Genomic DNA, 26,087 nt, shown 5'->3' with positions numbered 1-26,087 from the left:
CACCTTTTAGAGAAAATCCCCCCTCTTCCTTGTTTCAGAGCCATTTCCTCAAATAATATGAACCCACTACCCGTTTCTGCCTACTCACCTCTGTGACCTCCCTCAAACCCCCTCCCTCTTACTTTCAGCAGTGTAGGCCAGGCCTACATACTCCTGCACACAGTGCGTTTCTTCTCCCCAAGTACCACTGAATCCAACACACACATAATTTCTATCTCTCGCTCTCTTTCTCTCTCTCGCACACACCTCTATAAAGGCCATTCCTCTTTAAGAAACTCTCTCTCTTATTGTAAACGCCTCCGCTCTCGGTAGCCCTCCAACGCATGCCGTACACAGTAACCACACACAGGAACACATTGAGGCTAGACACAAAGCCCTGCTAAAAATACATCACAGAACAGTGGAGGTGTAACAACATTGAAGGCAAAGGTTAGGTTACTGTAAATGACACGACTATGACTTCCCTAGAATAGTCTACAACAATAACAAGAGCAACAGCAGAAAATAATCTCTAGTTATCTCAATCCCAATGAATGCCCAAACCACAGTGGACATCCCAAAATATGATCCATTTGTTTTGTAGGCTACTTGTAGTAAATCCTCCATCTGGTCAGGATTCATTCTTTGTTACACTTGTAGCCTTCGCTTATGTAAATATATGCAGCAGATGGTTAAAAATCCAGCACAATTGAGGAAGGATATGGATTATTGGGTTCTGTTCTAGTCCCGGTGGATCCGGGTGGATCTCTCTATCTATCCAGACTGGTCTCATAGACAAAAAGTAACATAGTAAATTAAAATCCGGGACACTAAAATTAGCAGTGGTGTGAAGTACTTAAGTAAGAATACTTTAAAGTACTACTTATGTTGTTTTTGGGGGTATCTGTACTTTACTTTATTATTTCTATTTTTGACAACTTTTACTTTTACTCCACTACATTCCTAAAGAAAAGATGTACTTTTTACTCCTATTCATTGCATGTTGAATGCTCATGCAGGACAGGATTACAGTCCAATTCACCCACCAATCATTACACTGTAACTCATTGCCAACCCTACTACCTCTGATCTGGCGGATTCACTATACACAAATACTGCATTTGTAAATGATGTCTGTGTTGGACCATGCCCCTGTCTGTGTACATTTTTAAAAAACTAACCTCCACATCTGGCTTCTTCACTTGTATCATCTGAGACCAACCACCTGGACAGCTGATGGAACTGAGGAGTATTTCTGTCTGCAATTAAATGCCTTTTGTGGGGAAAAACTTATTCTGATTGGCTGGTCCAGCTCCCCAGTGGGTGGGCCTGGGGGGCCTGAACTGCAACTCAGTAAAATTGTTGCTTTATATTTTTTTATCAGTATATAATACATTGATCAATCAATCAAATGTATTTATAAAGCCCTTCTTACATCAGCTGATGTCACAAAGTGCTGCACAGAAACCCAGCCTAAAACCCCAAGGTGTAGAAGCACGGTGGCTAGGAAAAACTCCCTAGAAGGGACAGAACCTAGGAAGAAACCTAGAGAGGAACCAATACTTAAATTCACACAGGACACCGGATAAGACAGGAGAAATACTCTGGATATAACAGACTGAACCTAGCCCCCCAACACATAAACTACTGCAGCATAAATACTGGAGACTGAGACAGGAAGGGTCAGGAGACACTGTGGTCCCCTCCAACGATACCCTCGGAAAGGGCCAAACAGTTAGCATAATCTAGTTGGAATAGGGTCCAGTATGCAGTTTGAAGGTTTAGAGGCCATGATTATTTTCATCAATGTGTCAAGAGATATAGTACTAAAAAACTTGAGTGTCCCTTGATCCTAGGTCCTGGCAGAGTTGTGCAGACTAAGGACAACTGAACTTTGGAGGAATACGCAGATTTAAAGAGGAGTCCGTAATCTGCTTTCTAATGATCATGATCTTTTCCTCAAATTAGTTCATGAATTTATCACTGCTGAAGTGAAAGCCATCCACTCTTGGGGAATGCTGCTCTCTTATTTTCCTCAATTAAATTGGAAAAATAGGATGATCAGTGAAGGCTTTCGATACTGCACGGTACCGTCTTTCCAAGCTAGTCGGAAGACTTCCAGTTTGGTGTAGCGCCATTGCCGCTCCAATTTTCTGGAAGCTTGTTTCAGAGCTCGGGTATATTCTGTGTCCCGGGCGACAGGTAGCCTAGTGGTTAGAGCGTTGGACTAGTAACGCATGGTTGCAAGATCGAATCCCCGATCTGACAAGGTAAAAATCTGTCGTTTTGCCCCGAACAAGGCAGTTAACCCACTGTTCCTAGGCCATGATTGAAAATAAGAAGAGATTATTTGTTGCGATTGCAAACGTAATAAAATGGTGGTCCGATAGTCCAGGATTATGAGGAAAAACATGAAGATCCTTGGAAGTGAGGGATCTAACATTAAGTAGCCCTATTTTGAGGTATCACAATCTCTTTCAATTATGGCCGGAATGGAGGAGTTCTTTATTCCAGTGAGATTGCTAAGGCGAACACCGCCATGTTTAGTTTTGCCCAACCTGATGCCTTTGAATGACGCATCTGGCAGCATGAGATTTCCTTCCCAGGAAGTGAGAAATGGAATCAACAAGGTAGCAGGAATGTAATTGGAGCACGTGTGTCATCTGCCTTTGATTGGCAGAAAATTGGCTACATGGAATTCAGTTAAATAGCCTGCTATTGCAATGATCAAAGAGATAGCCTACTGTAATAAATAGACTACAATTAACGGAATCCCTTTATTATAGGCTATAGAATAATTTGAGAATAAAAATGTAACCACACTCTTGGTGCATTCTAAGTACTTCCTGATGCCTAGCTGGAAAACTTCAGAGGAAAGTCATTCCCCTCACTGTGTGTATGTGTGGCGTAGGCATGTGTGTAGCAGGGGGTGTCCCTTTATGGGGGTGTCCCTTACACACACACACTTCAGTTCACCAGCTCTTTCCATAGACCAGCTAAAGCACAGTTATAAGGGTGTCTTCATGTAATATGTCTGTTATTTTTATCTTAAGGAATGTCCCTGTGAACATATTTTGCTTCTAAATAATTTGTTTGATGATCAATATTATATAATTGATTACACCAGCCAATATCAATTGACTGACTCCTACACTGTGCATGGTTTGGTTTGGGCCCCATTTCATAATCAGGCTTGGGCCTAATTCTCTCAGAGTGAGTTTAGTCCTATGTAGTCCTTCTATATATCACCTCATGGGCCATCAGACCTCCCCAGTGTGAGAAAACATGCTCTGGGCACATCTGTCCTAGGTAGAGAACCTTAAGCTTCCTTTTAAAGACTGAATTTGATTAGAACATTTACTGTTTCTTGCTTTTGGGCCAAGGTGTTGGCCTGTTTTAGAAACATTGGTTTTCCGGTTTTTCTTTCAGTTCAAATGAAGAAAAGCCTGTTTGTGAGAGCTTGTTTGCTTGGAGATCCTTGGGGAGTTGGTTGTTGTTGTTGAGCAGAAAACTCTTTATTTAGGACTGGAGTACATGGGGTCTTTGTGATTGGAGGACAGGGCCTATGTGATTTTTCTCAGTTGGTAAGTGCATGGCCCTACCAACTCTAGGGTCGTGGCCATGGGTTAGATTCCTTCGGGGATCATGTACATATACTCAAAATGTTATCACTTCCTGTACTGTAAGTCACTTTGGATAAAAGTATATTTTTCTTATGTCATTTTCTGTAGTTTCTATCCTCTGCAGATGTGTGGGACAGGGAGCTGTTGGCGAAACACAATATCACCCACATCCTGTCCATCCATGAAACAGCTGCACCCATCCTAAAGAGGAGACCACATCTGTCAAGCCTCACCCTGTTACCATGGTGACCAGACCCCTGACCTAGGGCATGTTCAGCAGGACGCAAAGTTTTGGAACGTTCCGATAGTCTATTTCTATGTAGAACAAACCCGTATCTCTAACATGTAGAATTAGGAATCACATCAGCTCTACTCATGGCATTTCTATCTAGAACATTCAAGAACGTATGTTAACTGAACGTGGCCCTGCAGTTAAAGATTCTAGGTTCACGGCCTCGTGCTGTGTGATAGGCTAGATCAGCAGTGTTACTTGGTCAATCTAGATGCTACCGCCTCACTGTGTGTTATTTTGGTATGGAAGAATATGTGGTTTCAGCAGGCTAATGCAATGAGAAGTAGTAGAGATCAATCTAGATCCTACTCTGCTTATATCTTGACCTTCTCAGACTGTCCTTGATCTTGAACAACAAATAGTCACTTGATCCCAGTCATAGGCCAGCCATGATCTATCACTCTCAACTTGATATAACCATGAGTAAAATGGTTACTTTAACAGGGGAAAGGTTATTCTACATTATAAACTGGGTGGTTTAAGCCCTGAATGCTGATTGGCTGAAAGCTGTGGTATATCAGGCCGTATACTATGAGTATGACAAAAACAATACTTTTTACTGTTTTAATTACTTTGGTAATCATTTTGTGGTATATGGCCAATATACCATGGCTCTATCAAGGCACTCCGCGTTGGCCTTATACCACACCCCCTCATGTCCTATTGCATAATTAAACAGTAGGATTATGTAAACGTTTATGTGTATACTATACAATAGAGATTTTACAACATCTGTGGAAGAAAACAATACGTAAATAATAATACATAAATAAACTTTGAGTCAAACGCAACTTACATGGTATAGTATTTATGAACGGATCATGTCAACAACACACACTTCTCTGTTACGACTCCTAAAATAGAAAACTGAAATTGTTGTGAAAGTCAAACTTTCTTATCCCCATTTTCAATTGTTATATGGAAAGTAGTACCGACTTCTGGTATCACTCACAAGACAACGGGGTTCTACAAAAAGTTATGTAATTGAAGGTGCAGCTGCCAAAACACTGTGAATTTCTGTTTGATTTGATACTACATGTTACTGTGTTTTAATTATTTAACAGCTTTTCAACAAAATATATGTCATTTCATTTGCAGCTGAATGTGGTCAGTTAGATATATTGTTATCTGCATTTTCTTATTTTCTATATTTATTCATGACATGAAAGTGTAACTATTAAATGTTACTCTGGTTTTTCAGATAGGGCTAAATTCAGATGTTCAAATATGTATATGAAAGAGCGGGAAATGTGTGTGTGCGTGTGTGTGAGAAAAAAAAGATAGAGAGAGGACCAATCTCAAACTGAGAATGCCAAAATGAGCTGTGTGGTTAGCAACTAGTTTTCATTCAGTGCTGTTGACTGCAGCTGTTTAAGTTGCACAGACTATAACCTATTTGTGTACAAACACACGTACACACACGACATTCAGTTGTACAATTGACAAGGTATCCCCCTTTCCCTATTGCCTCAGAACTTTCATCTTTTCTCATTGAAAGCCAGCATGAAAACCACGTCCCGATCTCTGTACACTTTCTCAGTCTGTGACAGCATGTCAGTTAGTTGTTGTGTGTACACTAGTGTGTTTTCACTACTATTACACTGAAGAGAGAACTTCTAATACAGTATCACGACCCAGTCTGATCAGCCAACAACTTATATTAAAAGCACATGTTAATTAAACACAAAGACTCAAAACAATGCTGCTATCGCCTTTCACTAACCCTTTCTCATGCATAGTTGATGGGCTAAGAATGGCTTATGATATAGTTACAACAGAACTAAGAATGGCTTATGATATAGTTACAACAGAAATATGAATGGCTTATGATATAGTTACAACAGAAATATGAATGGTTTATGACAGCTATAACACAGCTAACGTCCCAATCCCACTTGGGCCAATAAATATAACGATAATTATAACCATCAACTATAAATCGTTGGGAAGTCGTCACACTATTATAAAATACATTATCATTGTACCTATCAATCAACTGATGAACAGTTGAGAAGCAATAGCGTAATGACTCAGATGTCTGTTTGTCGTCCTGCAGGCTAATAGCCAGTCAGCTGGAGGGTTTATTTGCATACTCAACAGTCAACGGGTAGACTGACTGATTGATTTCTGGGAAGATGGCTCTGTGGTTTTGGATAGGGTAGAGGTTAGCTCGCAACCTGGTTAAGTTTACATCGGCAATTTTAGAAGAAATTGATTACGCTTATCAATATAAATATGAATCTGATCTTTTTTCATTGCAGTGTGTTTTTCGCCACCCTTTAATTCACTGCACACAGTTTTGGTTAGGATTGTGTGGTAACTTGTGGTTATGACCAGGATATCAGCAGTTGCTATGATGATGATTGGTGTTGACTGTGTTGTATTGTAGTTAACTATGCTGATTATGATGACTCATTATTGTGATGACCAGTTGAGAAGGTTAATTAGAAAATGTCATAAGGATATTTCTGAATTAATGTTAGCAGAAAGCAGTCCCATCAGTCATCAGTTGTATGCATATACAGTATACATGGTAGGACATCTTCTATAACATTAGACAGTTCCCAGTTCCATAGATACAATAGCTAAATGCATGCGTCCTTCTGTCCGTTGGTAGTGTGTGCACATGCGACTGACTGAACTGTCCTGTTGGAGGACTCCTGCGGCTCAGTCTGTCCCAGAGGGCCGAGGGGTTTTTGCGGAGGTGCAGTCATATCGGGACAGAGTAGTTTCTGCCCGCTGGGGCCATGGGCTCACCATCAGCTGTCAGGTGCACATTCACCACACACACACACACACACACACACACACACACAGAGAGTTCTAACTATGATAAAGAGCCTTATCACTAGGCAGGTTGGCTAACATTCTGACACATTGCTTATAGCTAAATGTATAATTGGGTCTATTGTTGACTTGTGTTGTTCAGCTCGTCATTCTCCTCTGTCTTCCTGCTGCTGATGTCTCCAAACAAAGCCTGTAAGTGTGTGTTCTGTGTGTGTGTGCTCACGCTCGTGTGTGCATAATGTGCGTGGGTGGTTTACATATACATTACATTTATTACAGTATAACCCCTAAACGGTTTAGTTTCTATCTCCTTTCCATCCCCAGAAACCAGTTCTTTAAGGACCGCATCATATTCATCCACGAGTCCAGCCTCAAAGGGAAGGGATGCCTGGTTCGCTGGTATTTTAATATATGAATGATGATTGATGTACTGTATTGATGACTTGATCATTCATTGATTGACTGATGTGTTCCCAGTGTGGCAGGTGTTTCCTGTAGTGTTGCATTGGTGGTGGTGTACATCATGACTGTTACTGGGCGGGGCTGGGTGGCATCGTTATCTGGGGTGAGCGTGGTGCAGCCGTGTGCTTTGTATGTATTGTTAGATATTACTTGTTAGATATTACTGCACTGTTGGCGCTAGAAACACAAGCATTTCACTATACCCGCAATAACATCTACGAAACACGTGTATGTGACAAATAACATTTAATTTGACAGCTAGAGGACTAGCTGGTCAGAGTCAACAGGTCTTTTCTCTCTTTCTTCTCTCTTTCCCTCACCTATTGAGGCTTCGCTCTCCTCCTCTCATCTTTATCTCTCTCTCACCTTCCCGAGTGTTGACTGTCCTCCACTCTCCCTGGTTCTTCTCTCTATCAATCTCCACCTCGTGGTCTCTCTCTGCTTCCTTTCAACTATCCATCTCTTGAGACTCGTCCTTTCTTGTGACACTCTTTCCTTCTGTCTCTCTCTCTGTTCTCAGTATACAGTGCCTTAAGAAAGTATTCAGACCCCTTGACTTTTTCCACATTTTGTTACGTTATGAAGTTATTTTAAAATTGATTAAATTGTCCCCCCCCGCGCTCGTGTGTCCCCTCCCCCCCATTAATGTCACGCCCTGACCTTAGTTATCTTTGTTTTCTTTATTATTTTGGTTAGGTCAGGGTGTGACGAGGGTGGTTTGTTTAGTTTTTGTATTGTTCAAATCAAATCAAATCAAATTCTATTTGTCACATACACATGGTTAGCAGATGTTAATGCGAGTGTAGCGAAATGCTTGTGCTTCTAGTTCCGACAATGCAGTAATAACCAACAAGTAATCTAACTAACAATTCCAAAACTACTGTCTTATACTCAGTGTAAGGGGATAAAGAATATGTACATAAGGATATATGAATGAGTGATGGTACAGAGCAGCATAGGCAAGATACAGTAGCTGATATCGAGTACAGTATATACATATGATATGAGTATGTAAACAAAGTGGCATAGTTAAAGTGGCTAGTGATACATGTATTACATAAGGATGCAGTCGATGATATAGAGTACAGTATATACGTATGCATATGAGATGAATAATGTAGGGTAAGTAACATTATATAAGGTAGCATTGTTTATATATTTACATAATTTCCCATCAATTCCCATTATTAAAGTGGCTGGAGTTGAGTCAGTGTCATTGTCAGTGTGTTGGCAGCAGCCACTCAATGTTAGTGGTGGCTGTTTAACAGTCTGATGGCCTTGAGATAAACAGCTTCTTTCAGTCTCTCGGTCCCAGCTTTGATGCACCTGTACTGACCTCGCCTTCTGGATGATAGCGGGGTGAACAGGCAGTGGCTCGGGTGGTTGATGTCCTTGATGATCTTTATGGCCTTCCTGTAACATCGGGTGGTGTAGGTGTCCTGGAGGGCAGGTAGTTTGCCCCCGGTGATGCGTTGTGCAGACCTCCCTACCCTCTGGAGAGCCTTACGGTTGAGGGCGGAGCAGTTGCCGTACCAGGCGGTGATACAGCCCGCCAGGATGCTCTCGATTGTGCATCTGTAGAAGTTTGTGAGTGCTTTTGGTGACAAGCCGAATTTCTTCAGCCTCCTGAGGTTGAAGAGGCGCTGCTGCGCCTTCTTCACGATGCTGTCTGTGTGAGTGGACCAATTCAGTTTGTCTGTGATGTGTATGCCGAGGAACTTAAAACTTGCTACCCTCTCCACTACTGTTCCATCGATGTGGATAGGGGTGTTCCCTCTGCTGTTTCCTGAAGTCCACAATCATCTCCTTAGTTTTGTTGACGTTGAGTGTGAGGTTATTTTCCTGACACCACACTCCGAGGGCCCTCACCTCCTCCCTGTAGGCCGTCTCGTCGTTGTTGGTAATCAAGCCTACCACTGTTGTGTCGTCCGCAAACTTGATGATTGAGTTGGAGGCGTGCGTGGCCACGCAGTCGTGGGTGAACAGGGAATACAGGAGAGGGCTCAGAACGCACCCTTGTGGGGCCCCAGTGTTGAGGATCAGCGGGGAGGAGATGTTGTTGCCTACCCTCACCACCTGGGGGCGGCCCGTCAGGAAGTCCAGTACCCAGTTGCACAGGGCGGGGTCGAGACCCAGGGTCTCGAGCTTGATGACGAGCTTGGAGGGTACTATGGTGTTGAATGCCGAGCTGTAGTCGATGAACAGCATTCTCACATAGGTATTCCTCTTGTCCAGATGGGTTAGGGCAGTGTGCAGTGTGGTTGAGAATGCATCGTCTGTGGACCTATTTGGGCGGTAAGCAAATTGGAGTGGGTCTAGGGTGTCAGGTAGGGTGGAGGTGATATGGTCCTTGACTAGTCTCTCAAAGCACTTCATGATGACGGATGTGAGTGCTACGGGCGGTAGTCGTTTAGCTCAGTTACCTTAGCTTTCTTGGGAACAGGAACAATGGTGGCCCTCTTGAAGCATGTGGGAACAGCAGACTGGTATAGGGATTGATTGAATATGTCCGTAAACACACCGGCCAGCTGGTCTGCGCATGCTCTGAGGGCGCGGCTGGGGATGCCGTCTGGGCCTGCAGCCTTGCGAGGGTTATCATGTTTAAATGTCTTACTCACCTCGGCTGCAGTGAAGGAGAGACCGCATGTTTTCATTGCAGGCCGTGTCAGTGGCACTGTATTGTCCTCAAAGCGGGCAAAAAAGTTATTTAGTCTGCCTGGGAGCAAGACATCCTGGTCCGTGACTGGGCTGGATTTCTTCCTGTAGTCCGTGATTGACTGTAGACCCTGCCACATGCCTCTTGTGTCTGAGCCGTTGAATTGAGATTCTACTTTGTCTCTGTACTGACGCTTAGCTTGTTTGAAAGCCTTGCGGAGGGAATAGCTGCACTGTTTGTATTGTTTAGGGGTTTTGTATGTCTAGGGGTTTTTGTAAGTCTAGGTGTTTATATGTCTATGGTTGCCTAGATTGGTTCTCAATCAGAGGCAGCTGTTTATCGATGTCTCTGATTGGGGACCATATTTAGGTAGCCATATTCCTTGGATAGTTTGTGGGTTCTTATTCTATGTTTAGTTGCCTGTCTGCACTAGCCATACTAGCTTCACGGTTTGTTTTGTTGTTTTGTATAGTTTGTTCAGTGTTCTTTCTTTCATTAAAGAAGTATGTACGCTTACCACGCTGCGCCTTGCTCTCCTCCATATGATGACCGTGACAATTAATCTACAAACAATACCCCATAATAACAAAGCAAAAGGTATTCATACCCTTTACTCAGTACTTTGTTGAAGCACCTTTGGCAGCGATTACAGTCTTGAGTCTTCTTGGTTATGACGCTACAAGCTTGGCACACATGCATTTGGGGACTTTCTCCCATTCTTCTCTGCAGATCCTCTCAAGCTCTGTCAGGTTCGATGAGGAGTGTCGCTGCACAGCTATTTTCAGTTCTCTCCAGAGATGTTAGATCGGGTTTAAGGCCGGGCTCTGGCTGGGCCACTCAAGGACATTGAGACTTGTCCTGAAGCCACTTCTGCGTTGTCTTGGCTGTGTGCTTAGGGTCGTTGTTCTGTTGGAAGGTGAACATTCACCCCAGTCTGATGTACTGAGTGCTCTGGAGCAGGTTTTCATCAATGATCTCTCTGTACTTTGCTCCGTTCATCTTTCCCTGGATCCTGACTAGTCAATCTTGGTTTCATCAGATCAGATAATATTGTTTCTCATGGTCTGAGAGTCCTTTAGGTGCCTTTTGGCACACGTCAATCGGGCTGTCGTGTGCATTTTACTGAGGAGTGGCTTCTGTCTGGCAACTCTACCATAAAGGACTGATTGATAGAGTGCTACAGAGATGGTTGTCCTTCTGGAAGGTTCTCACATCTCTACAGAGGAACTCTGGAGCTCTGTCAGAGTGACCATCAGGTTCTTGGTCACCTCCCTGACCAAGGCCCTTCTCCCCTGATTGCTCAGTTTGGCCCGGCAGCCAGCTCTAGGAAGAGTCTTGGTGGTTCCAAACTTCCTCCATTTAAGAATGATGGAGGCCACTGTGTTCTTGGGGACCTTCAACGCTGCAGAATGTTTTTGCTACCCATTCCCAGATCTGTGCCTCGAAACAATCTACGGACAATTCCTTCGACCTCATGGCTTAGTTTTTGCTCTGACATGCACTGTCAACTTTGGGCTCTTATATAGACAGGTGTGTGCCTTTCCAAATCATGTCCAATCAATTGAATTTACCACAGGTGGACACCAATCAATTTGTAGAAAGGATGATCAATGGAAATGCACCTGAGCTCAATTTTGAGACTCATAGCAAGGGTCTGAATACTTATGTAAATAGGTTATTTCTGTTGCAAACATTTAAAAAAAAAATCTGTTTTCACTTTGTCATTCTGGGGTATTGTGTGTAGATTAATGAGGAACAAAAATGTATTTATTCCATAAGGCTGTAATTGAACAAAATGTGGAAAAAGTCAAGGGGTCTGAATACTTTCCGGATGCGGTGTAGGTTATGGTTTAAGGACAGGTACGAGAAGAACCCTTTCAACGATGAAGAGGAGATTGGAGCCCTTCTGTTGCCAAAGTCTCAGACCATCAGTGACTCCATAGCAACGGCCACGGCACCAGCAACACATGACCCCATGTCTCCAGCCAGACACCTGTCACTCACGCAACGCCCAGCCAATCCCTTTGTCTCACTGCATAGATATGAGCTGGACTTGAGTTCCATATTCATAGTCAACCAACTTTTAATCGACCAACTTTGCTGGAAGCAAATGTGCAAAATTCCAAGTTGTCAAAAATATGATATGGGTCATATGTTTGCAAATGTGAATGCTGTCACAAGGGGATTTCTCAGTGGTCCCTGTGTGTGATTGGGGTCTTCTTCAACATGGGCTCCTTTCCCCCTAACTGTCACAGCAACATGGAAGAGCAATCAATCTGACAGCACAGCAAACATACTTTACTACAGGCTAAATGTAATCCACACCAAGACACAGGTACTCCTCTCATTTGATCTCCTTCACCCCTCTCCATACACATGCTCCTCTTTCTGTGAGTGTTGTGTGGGTGTGTGTGTGTGCTTTGTGTGTAATTATTATATGAAACTCAGCACTGCATCTTTATAGACCAACATCATTTTGATTGTATGTATTTTCAAGATAGTTTTTTATTGACCATTCTGACATGTTATTTAAAAAGAAACAAAACGTGTCTACTGTTTTCAAGTGGTATATGACTTTGCAAGCTCAGCTACATTTCAATTTGTTCTCCACAGGAAGGCAATATTCTTTATTACAATCATCATTACCCCATGACTTTAGTAATTACAATGATTATACCTAGGCTACTTACTTTTTTTGCAATATGCCTCAGTTGAAGAATTAGGCACCCAGTATGCTTCTTACATCTTCAGGCTAATTTTGAGTTTTCCCAATCCTTGAGGCTATATCAATTGCACTTCTTGGACAGGGAATTAGGCCAACCGATTTGTATCATGAGCATAAAATATCACTGGCAGGATGTATGCTTGATTTGTATCATGAACATAAAATATCACTGGCAGGATGTATGCTTATATTTAGCCCATTACATGGGTTTATATAACTTCAAAGAATTGTTTTGCTCTCTACTACGGTGAATAGATTTTCCCACTTTCCAGGATTGCGGGTGTCCGGTGAGGACTTCCCCCTGCTGTTTACGGGAGGTTTGCGCAGATAAGGTTCACAGAACGTAGCAGGTGCACATCTCTCTACTCGCCCCGCCCACTCCACAACTATGATTTAAGTTAAGTTGTCACGCTGCATTATGATCTTTCGAGACTGATTGATTTCAAAACTCAAAGGGGTTTCGAGTTTCAGAGGTAAGTCATGGACACTTGCTCTGCTCCCTCTAAAACATATAGGCTACCTGCAGCAAAAGATAAGTTCACATCCAATTAAACTTTTTCAAAAGTGAATGTAGCCTATTATTGAATTATTTTAATAAAATGTACATAATTGAGCTGCAAGTTTACGCAAACAATTTGACATAAAAAAAATCTAGCCATAATATTTTTGCAGACATTTTTAGGAAAATGTATGTGTGCTGGATCATTTGGAGACTAAATATCTGAGTGCTTGTCTACAGTGTCTCTTGGCTAGAGATGAATCCGGATTCGGACTACGGCATGTCTACAGTGAGCTGTGGAAACGGGAAGCTCCGCTCGTGGCTGATCGAGCAGGTTGACACCGGGAAGTACGCAGGCCTCGTGTGGGAGAACGACGACAAGAGCATCTTCAGGATACCGTGGAAGCACGCAGGCAAGCAGGACTACAACCGGGACGAGGATGCCGCTCTCTTCAAGGTACTGTATTATACGGGGCCTCAACGGAATGTCTCTCAGCTGTTGCATTTACGCACTGCATTTGTTAGAGATGTGTAATATACACTTGACCAAAATATTGGACATTTAGTTGTGTTGGTTGCAAACATAACTATTAGACTATTAGATGAGTTCAGTTCGTGCGCTTTGGGTAGGTTGTGCCAAATCCCAGAAGCACAGGACTTGTCTTCAACTCATTCACAACTGCACCGGTGATTCGTTACCCATATCTCACGGCTCAGCTTTGTGTGACATTCCTGCAGGCTTGGGCGCTGTTTAAGGGCAAGTTTCGCGAGGGCATCGACAAACCTGACCCACCTACGTGGAAGACGCGCCTGCGGTGCGCACTCAACAAAAGTAACGATTTCGAAGAGCTCGTGGAAAAGAGTCAACTGGACATCTCAGACCCCTACAAAGTCTACCGGATTATACCCGAGGGCGCCAAGAGACGTCAGTATAATTATATTCTATAAATTCTAGAAAATTCTAGAAAATTCTACCCAGTATTCTATACATTTAAGTGGCATTCCAATACATGCAATAAACGGTAGTTGTATGAATGAAAAGGATGAAAACAAGTTATCGAAAGTTATAAAATCAACTTCTTGTTTTTATCACATACTGTACACCACCATTCAGTAGGAAACAGAGATGCCACCCACTCACTGAATGCCCCGATGGGTTTTTTGTAAAAGGGGGGTGATTGGGTTTTGATAGGGGGTAGGGGTTTTGATAGGGTTTTGATAGGGGCCAGTGAGTTCTGTACAAATACACATCAGTATGCTGGATAATCAGGCTGCCAAACCACAAGACACTGTGAATTAGTTACAGCCAACTGTAGGATAAAGTCCTGATTATACTTGTGCATGTGTAATAATGAAGGTATTATTCTCTCATGAACATTGAGAGCACAATGAATGTGTGTGTGTCTGTGTTTTGTTTCAATTATTCCTCCTGTGTAACAGATTTCTTGCTATCAGGATCCAAACAGGAGGATGGTGGCAGCCCGCAGACTCCCCCGAGCTATCCCATGCACCCCTCCTACCCCGCCCTACAGACTCAGGTAACTATTACAAGGGTGTGTGTGTGTGTGTGTGTGTGTGTGTAGTGTTGGGGAAGATATTCAGAAATATAGTTAACCAATTACTTCACACTGGAAGAAGTTAAGCTACACTAAAGCTCCCCTTAAGAAACATATAGTTTAACTAAAGTTACTGTGAAAAAGTATCAAAACTACATGTCAAATGGCATAGAATACAGATTGCAAGACGGATCACTCTGGAGACAGATATTAACAGAATGTGTCATTTAGCCTATTTAACACAAACTGTGTTTAAAGTGAGAATTAGCCATGTCTGATGCTAAAAAAGAAAGGAAATTCTCTACTTCACCCATCTTTTCTTTTTGCAAAAAAAGTTGTGTAGTTCCAATAGTTAGCTACATGGCAAAAAAAGTAATTAACTACTAAAAACACTATCTACATTTGAACATAGTTCAACTCCCACTAAGCTACTACTAGATAAATTACTAGTTGAACTACATGTAGTTCACTACTCCCAACACTGCGTGCGTGTGTGTGTGTGTATGTGTTTGTGTGTGTGTGTGCGCGAGAGAGAGAGCGAGACAGCTGCACAAATCTCTGTCTCTATGTGTGCAGATGTGATGGTTGACTGAGAGGTATATCCCTGTCTCTATGTGTGCAGATGTGATGGTTGACTGAGAGGTATATCCCTGTCTCTATGTGTGTAGATGTGATGGTTGACTGAGAGGTATATCCCTGTCTCTATGTGTGCAGATGTGATGGTTGACTGAGAGGTATATCCCTGTCTCTATGTGTGTAGATGTGATGGTTGACTGAGAGGTATATCCCTGTCTCTATGTGTGTAGATGTGATGGTTGACTGAGAGGTATATCCCTGTCTCTATGTGTGTAGATGTGATGGTTGACTGAGAGGTATATCCCTGTCTCTATGTGTGTAGATGTCTGGGTACATGTCCAGTGCAGAGCGAGGCTGGATGAGGGACTATCTTCCAGAGCAGACCTCGCTCCCTGAGCTGCCCTATGCCCAGTGTTCCTACCCCTCACGCAGCCTACCCTGGGCCCAGGGCCCCAGCATGGACAACGGTAGGCCCAATACCACCAATACCACAGCATCCATGTTTGTTTGTATGAGAGAATGTAATTTAGGGTGTGTAGATGCGTAGTCAGAATCACCTTTATTCACCAAATACATTTGCATGTACAGGAATTTGACTTGGTGAATTGGTGCAGCCACGATAAACAGGATATACAGACAACATACTGTATGTAGAAGCAGAGTTTACACAAATCCATGTGGTATGTACACTATGTAGACTGTAAGCTAAGAAACACAAGCTACACTATAAACACTAAGTTACATTATAAATGATGTATGTAGAGATGTATAAATGAATAAACTATTTTTTTACAGGATGATGTGCGGTGGGGGAAATATGTAAATGAAAGAGTCAGGATATGAGTGTGTGCAGAGAGTGTAAAGAGCAATTTTCCGTTCTAGGACGATAGACTATGCACTATGAATTAGAAAATGTATCGTGGACCAGGTGGCCCAGTTGGTGAGGGTCAACCAGCTATTCAGGCGGTGGGAGTTATGTTCACATGGGCCTACATACTAACTTGACATTGCTCAAATAACTTGCTTTTCACGTGATTGTCGATTCGACCCATGATATTTGTGTGTATGCTGTTCTGTTGTGTGTTGGAATAAGTGCCTTTATTAAGGTACTGTCTCTCTGTGTTTGCAGGGTACCAGATCACAGGGTCCTTCTACACCTACCCTACTGATGGCCAGCCCTCCCCCTTCACACTGGACACCAGCATGAGATCAGCCGAGGCACTCTCAGGTACAATATATAGTGTACACACACACTTATTTACTTCACGTATGACTTGCCAATAATATATTTTGTTCCACGTAATTGGTATAATATTGTGTTAGCTCTGACCATTACTCCCTCCTCCACCCCAGATATGCGGTTACATGTGTCAGTGTTCTACCGGGACTCATTGTGGAGGGAGGTGACCACCTCTAGTCCTGAAGGCTGTCGCATCACTCCCTGCTCCCCAGACGACAAGCTCTATTCCCCCACTGGAGGTCCAGACCTGGTGCCCCTACCCCTGGACAGCCTCCCAGCCCTGGGGAGGGGGGAGGAGTGCCCCCCCAGCCCCCCTGGTGGTACCCTGGAGAGGGGCGTGCTGCTATGGATGGCCCCAGATGGCCTCTACGCTCGGCGGCTGTGCCAGGAGAGAGTGTTCTGGGAGGGAGGGTTATCGCCCTACGGAGATAAACCCAACAAGCTGGAGAGAGAACACACCTGTAAACTACTGCATACACAGGACTACTTTGCAGGTGAGTTAACGTACACTGCAAGCAGGCAGGCGGGCATGCACCCACGCACGTGTCACATTCACTGGCAAACCAAACCACTCTCTGTCATCATGCTGTTTCCTGGTCATGAACAGGAAGCAGATACGTCCTCATTTCCTTGAAATATGATGAGATTACCTCCATAATCCCCAACACACACTTTTAAGAATGACACATGACACACAGTAGTGACCTCATCCCCACCCACCTACCACAGATGTGTTCAGCCTGATTGGTCTAATTTGCATATAGAACCAGGGGTTTCCATCCAGTCACACAACCTGTAAAGTCACCACCACACCAGCTCATAAGAATTCCCTTTGACCAAAATGTATTAACCCTTTATCGACCCAATGTCCCCTCCCTGCGAACCAATCTATATACACAACCCTACCCTCTAGATCGAATCCTCTTTCTCCCTCCCTGCAATCTGTCCTCTCTACCTATCCATCTCTACCTCACCTCTCTCCCTCCCTGTTTGTCTCGGAGCTGCAGGGCTATGACCTTCACAGTAGGCCCCCTCCACACCTCTCCTCTGTACCTAACCATCTCCACCTCACCTCACCTCCCTCCCTGTTTGTCTCAGAGCTGCGGGGCTATGCCCACCACGTCTCTCCTCTGTACCTAATCTAACCATCTCCACCTCACCTCACCTCCCTCCCTGTTTGTCTCAGAGCTGCAGGGCTATGCCCACCACATCTCTCCTCTGTACCTAATCTAACCATTTCCACCTCACCTCACCTCCCTCCCTGTTTGTCTCAGAGCTGCGGGGCTATGCCCACCACGTCTCTCCTCTGTACCTAATCTAACCATCTCCACCTCACCTCACCTCCCTCCCTGTTTGTCTCAGAGCTGCAGGGCTATGCCCACCACGTCTCTCCTCTGTACCTAATCTAACCATCTCCACCTCACCTCACCTCCCTCCCTGTTTGTCTCAGAGCTGCAGGGCTATGCCCACCACATCTCTCCTCTGTACCTAATCTAACCATTTCCACCTCACCTCACCTCCCTCCCTGTTTGTCTCAGAGCTGCAGGGCTATGCCCACCACGTCTCTCCTCTGTACCTCATCTAACCATCTCCACCTCACCTCACCTCACCTCCCTCCCTGTTTGTCTCAGAGCTGCAGGGCTATGCCCACCACGTCTCTCCTCTGTACCTAATCTAACCATTTCCACCTCACCTCACCTCCCTCCCTGTTTGTCTCAGAGCTGCAGGGCTATGCCCACCACATCTCTCCTCTGTACCTAATCTAACCATTTCCACCTCACCTCACCTCCCTCCCTGTTTGTCTCAGAGCTGCAGGGCTATGCCCACCACGTCTCTCCTCTGTACCTAATCTAACCATTTCCACCTCACCTCACCTCCCTCCCTGTTTGTCTCAGAGCTGCAGGGCTATGCCCACCACGTCTCTCCTCTGTACCTAATCTAACCATTTCCACCTCACCTCCCTCCCTGTTTGTCTCAGAGCTGCAGGGCTATGCCCACCACATCTCTCCTCTGTACCTAATCTAACCATCTCCACCTCACCTCACCTCCCTCCCTGTTTGTCTCAGAGCTGCAGGGCTATGCCCACCACTTCTCTCCTCTGTACCTAATCTAACCATCTCCACCTCACCTCACCTCCCTCCCTGTTTGTCTCAGAGCTGCGGGGCTATGCCCACCACGTCTCTCCTCTGTACCTAATCTAACCATCTCCACCTCACCTCCCTCCCTCCCTGTTTGTCTCAGAGCTGCGGGGCTATGCCCACCACATCTCTCCTCTGTACCTAATCTAACCATTTCCACCTCACCTCACCTCCCTCCCTGTTTGTCTCAGAGCTGCAGGGCTATGCCCACCACGTCTCTCCTCTGTACCTAATCTAGCCATTTCCACCTCACCTCCCTCCCTCCCTCCCTGTTTGTCTCAGAACTGCAGGGCTATGCCCACCACGTCTCTCCTCTGTACCTAATCTAACCATTTCCCCCTCACCTCACCTCCCTCCCTGTTTGTCTCAGAGCTGCAGGGCTATGCCCACCACGTCTCTCCTCTGTACCTAATCTAACCATTTCCCCCTCACCTCACCTCACCTCCCTCCCTGTTTGTCTCAGAGCTGCAGGGCTATGCCCACCACGTCTCTCCTCTGTACCTAATCTAACCATCTCCACCTCACCTCACCTCCCTCCCTGTTTGTCTCAGAGCTGCAGGGCTATGCCCACCACGTCTCACCTCTGTACCTAACTTAACCATCTAGACCCTATTAACCACTTATTTCTCTGTCTACCAGAGCTGCAGGGCTATGCCCTCCACGGCCGGCCCCCTCCACGTCTCCAGGTGCTGCTGAGTTTTGGAGACGAGTGTCTGGACCCACAGAGACAGAGGAGGACCCTCACTGTACAGGTACAGTATATAACTATCACCTAATATTAATATGACCTCTACTACCTGTATTCAGCCACTCTCTCTACTTTATCCAAACCCCATCCCCTAATCCTGGCCCTCTCTCCACCCCCTAACCTCCCTCCATTCTACTAAAATCAAACTGTGTTTGTCACAGTACATAAGTACACAGTACATAAGTAAAAATACTTTAAAGTATATCTTAAGTCGTTTTTTGGGTATCTGTACTTTACTTTTTATATTTTTGACAACTTTCACTTTTACTTCACTACATTCCTAAAGAAAATAATGTACTTTTTACAGCATACATTTCCCTGACACTCAAAAGTACTCGTTACATGATGAATGCTTAGCAGGACAGGAAAATGGTCCAATTGACACACTTATCAAGATAACACGTGGCATCCCTACTGACTCTGACTCACTAAACACAAATGCATCATTTGTAAATGATATCTGAGTGTTGGGGTGTGCCCCTAGCTATCTGTAAATGATATCTGAGTGTTGGGGTGTGCCCCTAGCTATCTGTAAATTATATCTGAGTGTTGGGGTGTGCCCCTAGCTATCTGTAAATGATATCTGAGTGTTGAGGTGTGCCCCTAGCTATCTGTAAATGATATCTGAGTGTTGGGGTGTGCCCTAGCTATCTGTAAATGATATCTGAGTGTTGGGGTGTGCCCCTAGCTATCTGTAAATTATATCTGAGTGTTGGGGTGTGCCCCTAGCTATCTGTAAATTATATCTGAGTGTTGGGGTGTGCCCCTAGCTATCTGTAAATGATATCTGAGTGTTGGGGTGTGCCCCTAGCTATCTGTAAATGATATCTGAGTGTTGGGGTGTGCCCCTAGCTATCTGTAAATGATATCTGAGTGTTGGGGTGTGCCCCTAGCTATCTGTAAATGATATCTGAGTGTTGGGGTGTGCCCCTAGCTATCTGTAAATGATATCTGAGTGTTGGGGTGTGCCCCTAGCTATCTGTAAATTATATCTGAGTGTTGGGGTGTGCCCCTAGCTATCTGTAAATGATATCTGAGTGTTGGGGTGTGCCCCTAGCTATCTGTAAATGATATCTGAGTGTTGGGGTGTGCCCCTAGCTATCTGTAAATGATATCTGAGTGTTGGGGTGTGCCCCTAGCTATCTGTAAATGATATCTGAGTGTTGGGGTGTGCCCCTAGCTATCTGTAAATGATATCTGAGTGTTGGGGTGTGCCCCTAGCTATCTGTAAATGATATCTGAGTGTTGGGGTGTGCCCCTAGCTATCTGTAAATGATATCTGAGTGTTGGGGTGTGCCCCTAGCTATCTGTAAATGATATCTGAGTGTTGGGGTGTGCCCCTAGCTATCTGTAAATGATATCTGAGTGTTGGGGTGTGCCCCTAGCTATCTGTAAATGATATCTGAGTGTTGAGGTGTGCCCCTAGCTATCTGTAAATGATATCTGAGTGTTGGGGTGTGCCCCTAGCTATCTGTAAATGATATCTGAGTGTTGGGGTGTGCCCTAGCTATCTGTAAATGATATCTGAGTGTTGGGGTGTGCCCCTAGCTATCTGTAAATGATATCTGAGTGTTGGGGTGTGCCCCTAGCTATCTGTAAATGATATCTGAGTGTTGGGGTGTGCCCCTAATCTGTAAATGATATCTGAGTGTTGGGGTGTGCCCCTAGCTATCTGTAAATGATATCTGAGTGTTGGGGTGTGCCCCTAGCTATCTGTAAATGATATCTGAGTGTTGAGGTGTGCCCCTAGCTATCTGTAAATGATATCTGAGTGTTGGGGTGTGCCCCTAGCTATCTGTAAATGATATCTGAGTGTTGGGGTGTGCCCCTAGCTATCTGTAAATGATATCTGAGTGTTGGGGTGTGCCCCTAGCTATCTGTAAATGATATCTGAGTGTTGGGGTGTGCCCCTAGCTATCTGTAAATGATATCTGAGTGTTGGGGTGTGCCCCTAGCTATCTGTAAATGATATCTGAGTGTTGGGGTGTGCCCCTAGCTATCTGTAAATGATATCTGAGTGTTGGGGTGTGCCCCTAGCTATCTGTAAATGATATCTGAGTGTTGGGGTGTGCCCCTGGCTATCTGTAAATGATATCTGAGTGTTGGGGTGTGCCCCTAGCTATCTGTAAATGATATCTGAGTGTTGGGGTGTGCCCCTAGCTATCTGTAAATGATATCTGAGTGTTGGGGTGTGCCCCTAGCTATCTGTAAATGATATCTGAGTGTTGGGGTGTGCCCCTAGCTATCTGTAAATGATATCTGAGTGTTGGGGTGTGCCCCTAGCTATCTGTAAATGATATCTGAGTGTTGGGGTGTGCCCCTAGCTATCTGTAAATGATATCTGAGTGTTGGGGTGTGCCCTAGCTATCTGTAAATGATATCTGAGTGTTGGGGTGTGCCCCTAGCTATCTGTAAATGATATCTGAGTGTTGGGGTGTGCCCCTAGCTATCTGTAAATGATATCTGAGTGTTGGGGTGTGCCCTAGCTGAGTGTTGGGGTGTGCCCCTAGCTATCTGTAAATGATATCTGAGTGTTGGGGTGTGCCCCTAGCTATCTGTAAATGATATCTGAGTGTTGGGGTGTGCCCCTAGCTATCTGTAAATGATATCTGAGTGTTGTAATCTGTAAATGATATCTGAGTGTTGGGGTGTGCCCCTAGCTATCTGTAAATGATATCTGAGTGTTGGGGTGTGCCCCTAGCTATCTGTAAATGATATCTGAGTGTTGGGGTGTGCCCCTAGCTATCTGTAAATGATATCTGAGTGTTGGGGTGTGCCCCTAGCTATCTGTAAATGATATCTGAGTGTTGGGGTGTGCCCCTAGCTATCTGTAAATTATATCTGAGTGTTGGGGTGTGCCCCTAGCTATCTGTAAATGATATCTGAGTGTTGGGGTGTGCCCCTGGCTAATCGTACATTTTTAAAACAAGAAAATGGTGTCGTCTGCTTTGCTTAATATAAGGATTTTGAAATGATTTATATTTCTACTTTTGATACTTAAGTATATTTCAGAGCTGACATTTACTTTTGATACTTAAGTATATTTCAGAGCTGACATTTACGTTTGATACTTAAGTATATTTAGAACCAAATACTTTTAGACTTTTACTAAAGTAGTATTTTACTGGGTGACTTTCACTTTTACTTGAGGAACTTTCTATTAAGAGATCTATACTCATACTCAAGTATGACAGTTGGGTACTTTTTCCACCACTGGTGTAGACTAACAGGGAAACACTTACTTACGGGCCCTTCCCAACAATGCAAAGAGAAGAAAGGTGGCATTATCACTGCTCTGATGACAGGTAATTGTCTACCCTAATACAGGAGTAATAAAGGCCTAGTGCACAATTTTTTTGTTAAATATACAGTACCAGTCAAAAGTTTGGACACACCTACTCATTCCAGGGTTTTTCTTTATTTGTACTGTTTTCTACATTGTAGAATAATAGTGAAGACATCAAAACTATGAAATAACACAAATGGAATCATGTAGTGTTATATGTGTTATTTCATCGTTTTGATGTCTTCACTATTATTCTACAACGTAGTAAATAGTCAAAAGAAAAACCCTTGAATGAGTAGGTATGTCCAAACTTTTGACTGGTACTGTATATACACTACCATTCAAAAGTTTGGGGTCACTTCGAAATGTCCTTGTTTTTGAAAGAAAAGGACATTTTTTGTCCATTAAAATAACATGAAATTGATCAGAAATACAGTGTAAACATTGTTAATGTTGTAAATGACCATTGCAGCTGGAAACGGCTGATTTTGAATGGAATATCTATATAGGCGTACAGAGGCCCCTTACCAGCAACCATAACTCCTGTGTTCCAATGGCACGTTGTGTTAGCTAATCCAAGTTTATCATTTTAAAAGGCTAATTGATCATGAGAAAACCCTTTTGAAATTCTGTTAGCACAGCTGAAAACTGTCGTTCAACTTTTGAACGGTAATGTATAAATTTAGTAAAAAACATTTTTCGGGGGGGTATTTATCAGGGGTTGCTGCAGCTCCCTCAGCGCCCCTACGTCCCGTGGCTATGCCCCATTACCACCGGCTCCCAGTGACACCAGTACTGATCCCTGCTGTTCCCCTCCGTCCCTGCAGGTGGAGCCCATGTTTGCCAGGCAACTCCTATACTACACCCAGCACCAGCAGACCAGCGGACACTACTACCGCAGCTACGACCTCTCCCTCCCAGGGGTCACGGAACACAGCATGACACCTGCTTTAACCGAGGACTACCAGAGGGTCATCACGCATCACCATAGCAACACCCTGCAGGACTGACATATTTGGCCAGCTCTGATCACAGTCAGACTGCGGGGCAGGATATGGGGAGAGGAGGAGATGGGAGAAAGCCTGGGGAGAGGAGGAGAGTTGTTTCCCTGTACTCTGGATCCCAGATTTCACTCAAAGCCGAAGCAGAACTATGCCACTCCAATCCAAGACAAACTGAACCAACCCAGGTTGAACTGAACCAAGCCAGACTGAACTGAACCTAGCCAGGCCAGACTGAAACAAGCCAGGCCAGACTGAATTGAACCAAGCCAGGCTATGGAGGAACATACCCCGGGACCACTGAAGAGATTGTAACAGATAGTTGTATATTGTAGATGTGTTTGTGTGTTGTAAGGACTCAAGGGAATCAATGTTCCAAATTTGATTTGGAACAAACTTGATTTCAACAACTCAGGGAGCCGTCCTTTGGCCGTAGAGACTCAAACTTGATTGAGATTTTGTGTTTCAACGTCAACTTTCTGACAGCAAAAGAACTGACAGCTGTAGTGATTGTATTGACATGTTTTTTTATGTGCTTAATTGTGTTTGCTCAATTTCTTCTGTAACTATGTTAGACATTTTACCTGACTACTGTTGCTACTACTGTATGTAGATTTCCCAGCATCAATACTGAATAATAAGGAATACTGTAATAGAGATGACCAAAGACGGCCTCTGAGATTGAACCACACTGAAACACTGACTAGCATGCTGAATCTTCGATAAACTCAGTGAGATTGAACCACACTGAAACACTGACTAGCATGCTGAATCTTCGATAAACTCAGTGAGATTGAACCACACTGAAACACTGACTAGCATGCTGAATCTTCGATAAACTCAGCGAGATTGAACCACACTGAAACACTGACTAGCATGCTGAATCTTCGATAAACTCAGCGAGATTGAACCACACTGAAACACTGACTAGCATGCTGAATCTTCGATAAACTCAGTGAGATTGAACCACACTGAAACACTGACTAGCATGCTGAATCTTCGATAAACTCAGTGAGATTGAACCACACTGAAACACTGACTAGCATGCTGAACCCTTCAATAAGCTCAGTCTGTCATACATACGGAACATGTTCTGTAATAGAAAAATAAAAAATTGTACCAACGCAAAAATTGTGCATTTTTTGAGACATACATAGACACTCAATCAAATAGCTAGAGGGCTCATGTTAGACAAGGGATTTGTGGTGAAGTGACATCCTTCGGATGTGTGCATGTGTTTACGTGTGTGTGTGTGTGCTTTTGTGCGTCTGTTTACAGGAAGCCTGGTTCAGATGCAGGATGACGCTGGTTAATCAAACACACTCACAGGAGAACGCTGTCATAAACAATGTGTGATGACATCACCAGGGGAAGAGGAAGAGGTTGGCCACTCTTTCCATCCCAACGGGGCCCTAAGAGCCTTAGCGTTTAGAACTGATACAAGTGTTTCCTGGGGTGCCTCTACATGCGCTGACTACATTTCAATTTCCATGGAAGAACAGTGAAAAACCCTGAGTAGAATTCTCAATCACTGGCTGACTGATAGAGTAAACAAGACTGGGTAGTACTGATAAAGTAAATAAGACTGGGTAGTACTTTCAATTGTAATATGCTGTAATATATGTAATAGTAACAATGTACTATATTTTTTGGGGGAAATGGTTATAGATTAAAAAGTCTTCTAAATTACACTGATATGTATAACAACCATTAGTGAACAGGTGTACCATTGTAAGGAAGGACAGAGTTGAACCACCCTTAAGGATGAGACACCATACAACAGGTTTATAAGATGTCTGATAAGAATGATCAAAGAAAATAAATGAACTTGTCTGACCATTTGTTCCACCACCTACCTACGCAATCCCTATGTAACCTGTGGTTCTTCCCATTACAGCCTTATTACCAAAATCACCTATTTCAAAGAATCCACCTTGATTGATGTAAACATGTTTTCACCTGCGTCCCAAATGGAACAGTGTGGTGTAAAAACTCCCCTCCCCACCTCACGTCTCCGGCTGTAAACAGTACCGGTTGTGGAAGGATGAGACCTGAGGGCTTTGAACATACTGCTGATGTGAATGAATCCGTGGGTGGACACTAAGTTTAGAACAGACCAGAAAGAAGAGAGAATCAAAACAACCGCAGTCTAAATGGCTTTTCCCCTGCCTCGCCTGGGGTTATGGTTCTGCTGATGATAATGTCCCCTGTCTGGCCTGGGGTTATGGTTCTGCTGATGATAATGTCCCCTGCCTGACCTGGGGTTATGGTTCTGCTGATGATAATGTCCCGTGCCTGGCCTGGGGTTATGGTTCTGCTGATGATAATGTCCCCTGCCTGGCCTGGGGTTATGGTTCTGCTGATGATAATGTCCCCTGCCTGGGGTTATGGTGCTGCTGATGAAATGTCCCCTGCCTGGCCTGGGGTTATGGTTCTGCTGATGATAATGTCCCCTGCCTGGCCTGGGGTTATGGTGCTGCTGATGATAATGTCCCCTGCCTGGCCTGGGGTTATGGTGC

At 44.1% G+C, this 26,087-nt stretch overlaps 1 protein-coding gene across 3 annotated transcripts; it reads left to right on the top strand.

Annotated features, from left to right (window-relative positions):
* The first annotated feature begins 12,840 nt into the window (after positions 1 to 12,840).
* On the top strand, positions 12,841 to 24,464 carry LOC112251311 (interferon regulatory factor 4). Of its 3 annotated transcripts, none has more exons than XM_024422237.2 (9): positions 12,841 to 12,997; positions 13,264 to 13,480; positions 13,762 to 13,948; positions 14,479 to 14,561; positions 15,478 to 15,622; positions 16,285 to 16,383; positions 16,509 to 16,889; positions 19,173 to 19,285; positions 23,395 to 24,464. In XM_024422237.2, the coding sequence occupies exons 2-9, from the start codon at positions 13,280 to 13,282 to the stop codon at positions 23,575 to 23,577; spliced, it is 1,392 nt and encodes a 463-aa protein (XP_024278005.1). In that variant the 5' UTR covers positions 12,841 to 12,997; positions 13,264 to 13,279; the 3' UTR covers positions 23,578 to 24,464. The 3 variants fall into 3 exon arrangements, with proteins under 3 accessions (XP_024278005.1, XP_024278004.1, XP_042178257.1); XM_024422236.2 differs by having other exon boundaries at positions 14,464 to 14,561; XM_042322323.1 differs by lacking the exons at positions 19,173 to 19,285; positions 23,395 to 24,464 and adding an exon at positions 17,582 to 19,138 and having other exon boundaries at positions 14,464 to 14,561.
* Positions 24,465 to 26,087: the final 1,623 nt, after the last annotated feature.

This window comes from Oncorhynchus tshawytscha, linkage group LG05 (assembly GCF_018296145.1).
Source record: "Oncorhynchus tshawytscha isolate Ot180627B linkage group LG05, Otsh_v2.0, whole genome shotgun sequence".
In the NCBI taxonomy this organism is placed as follows: domain Eukaryota; kingdom Metazoa; phylum Chordata; class Actinopteri; order Salmoniformes; family Salmonidae; genus Oncorhynchus; species Oncorhynchus tshawytscha.
Note: the sequence above shows the minus strand (reverse complement) of the source record. Positions and strands in the feature narration are given on the sequence as shown.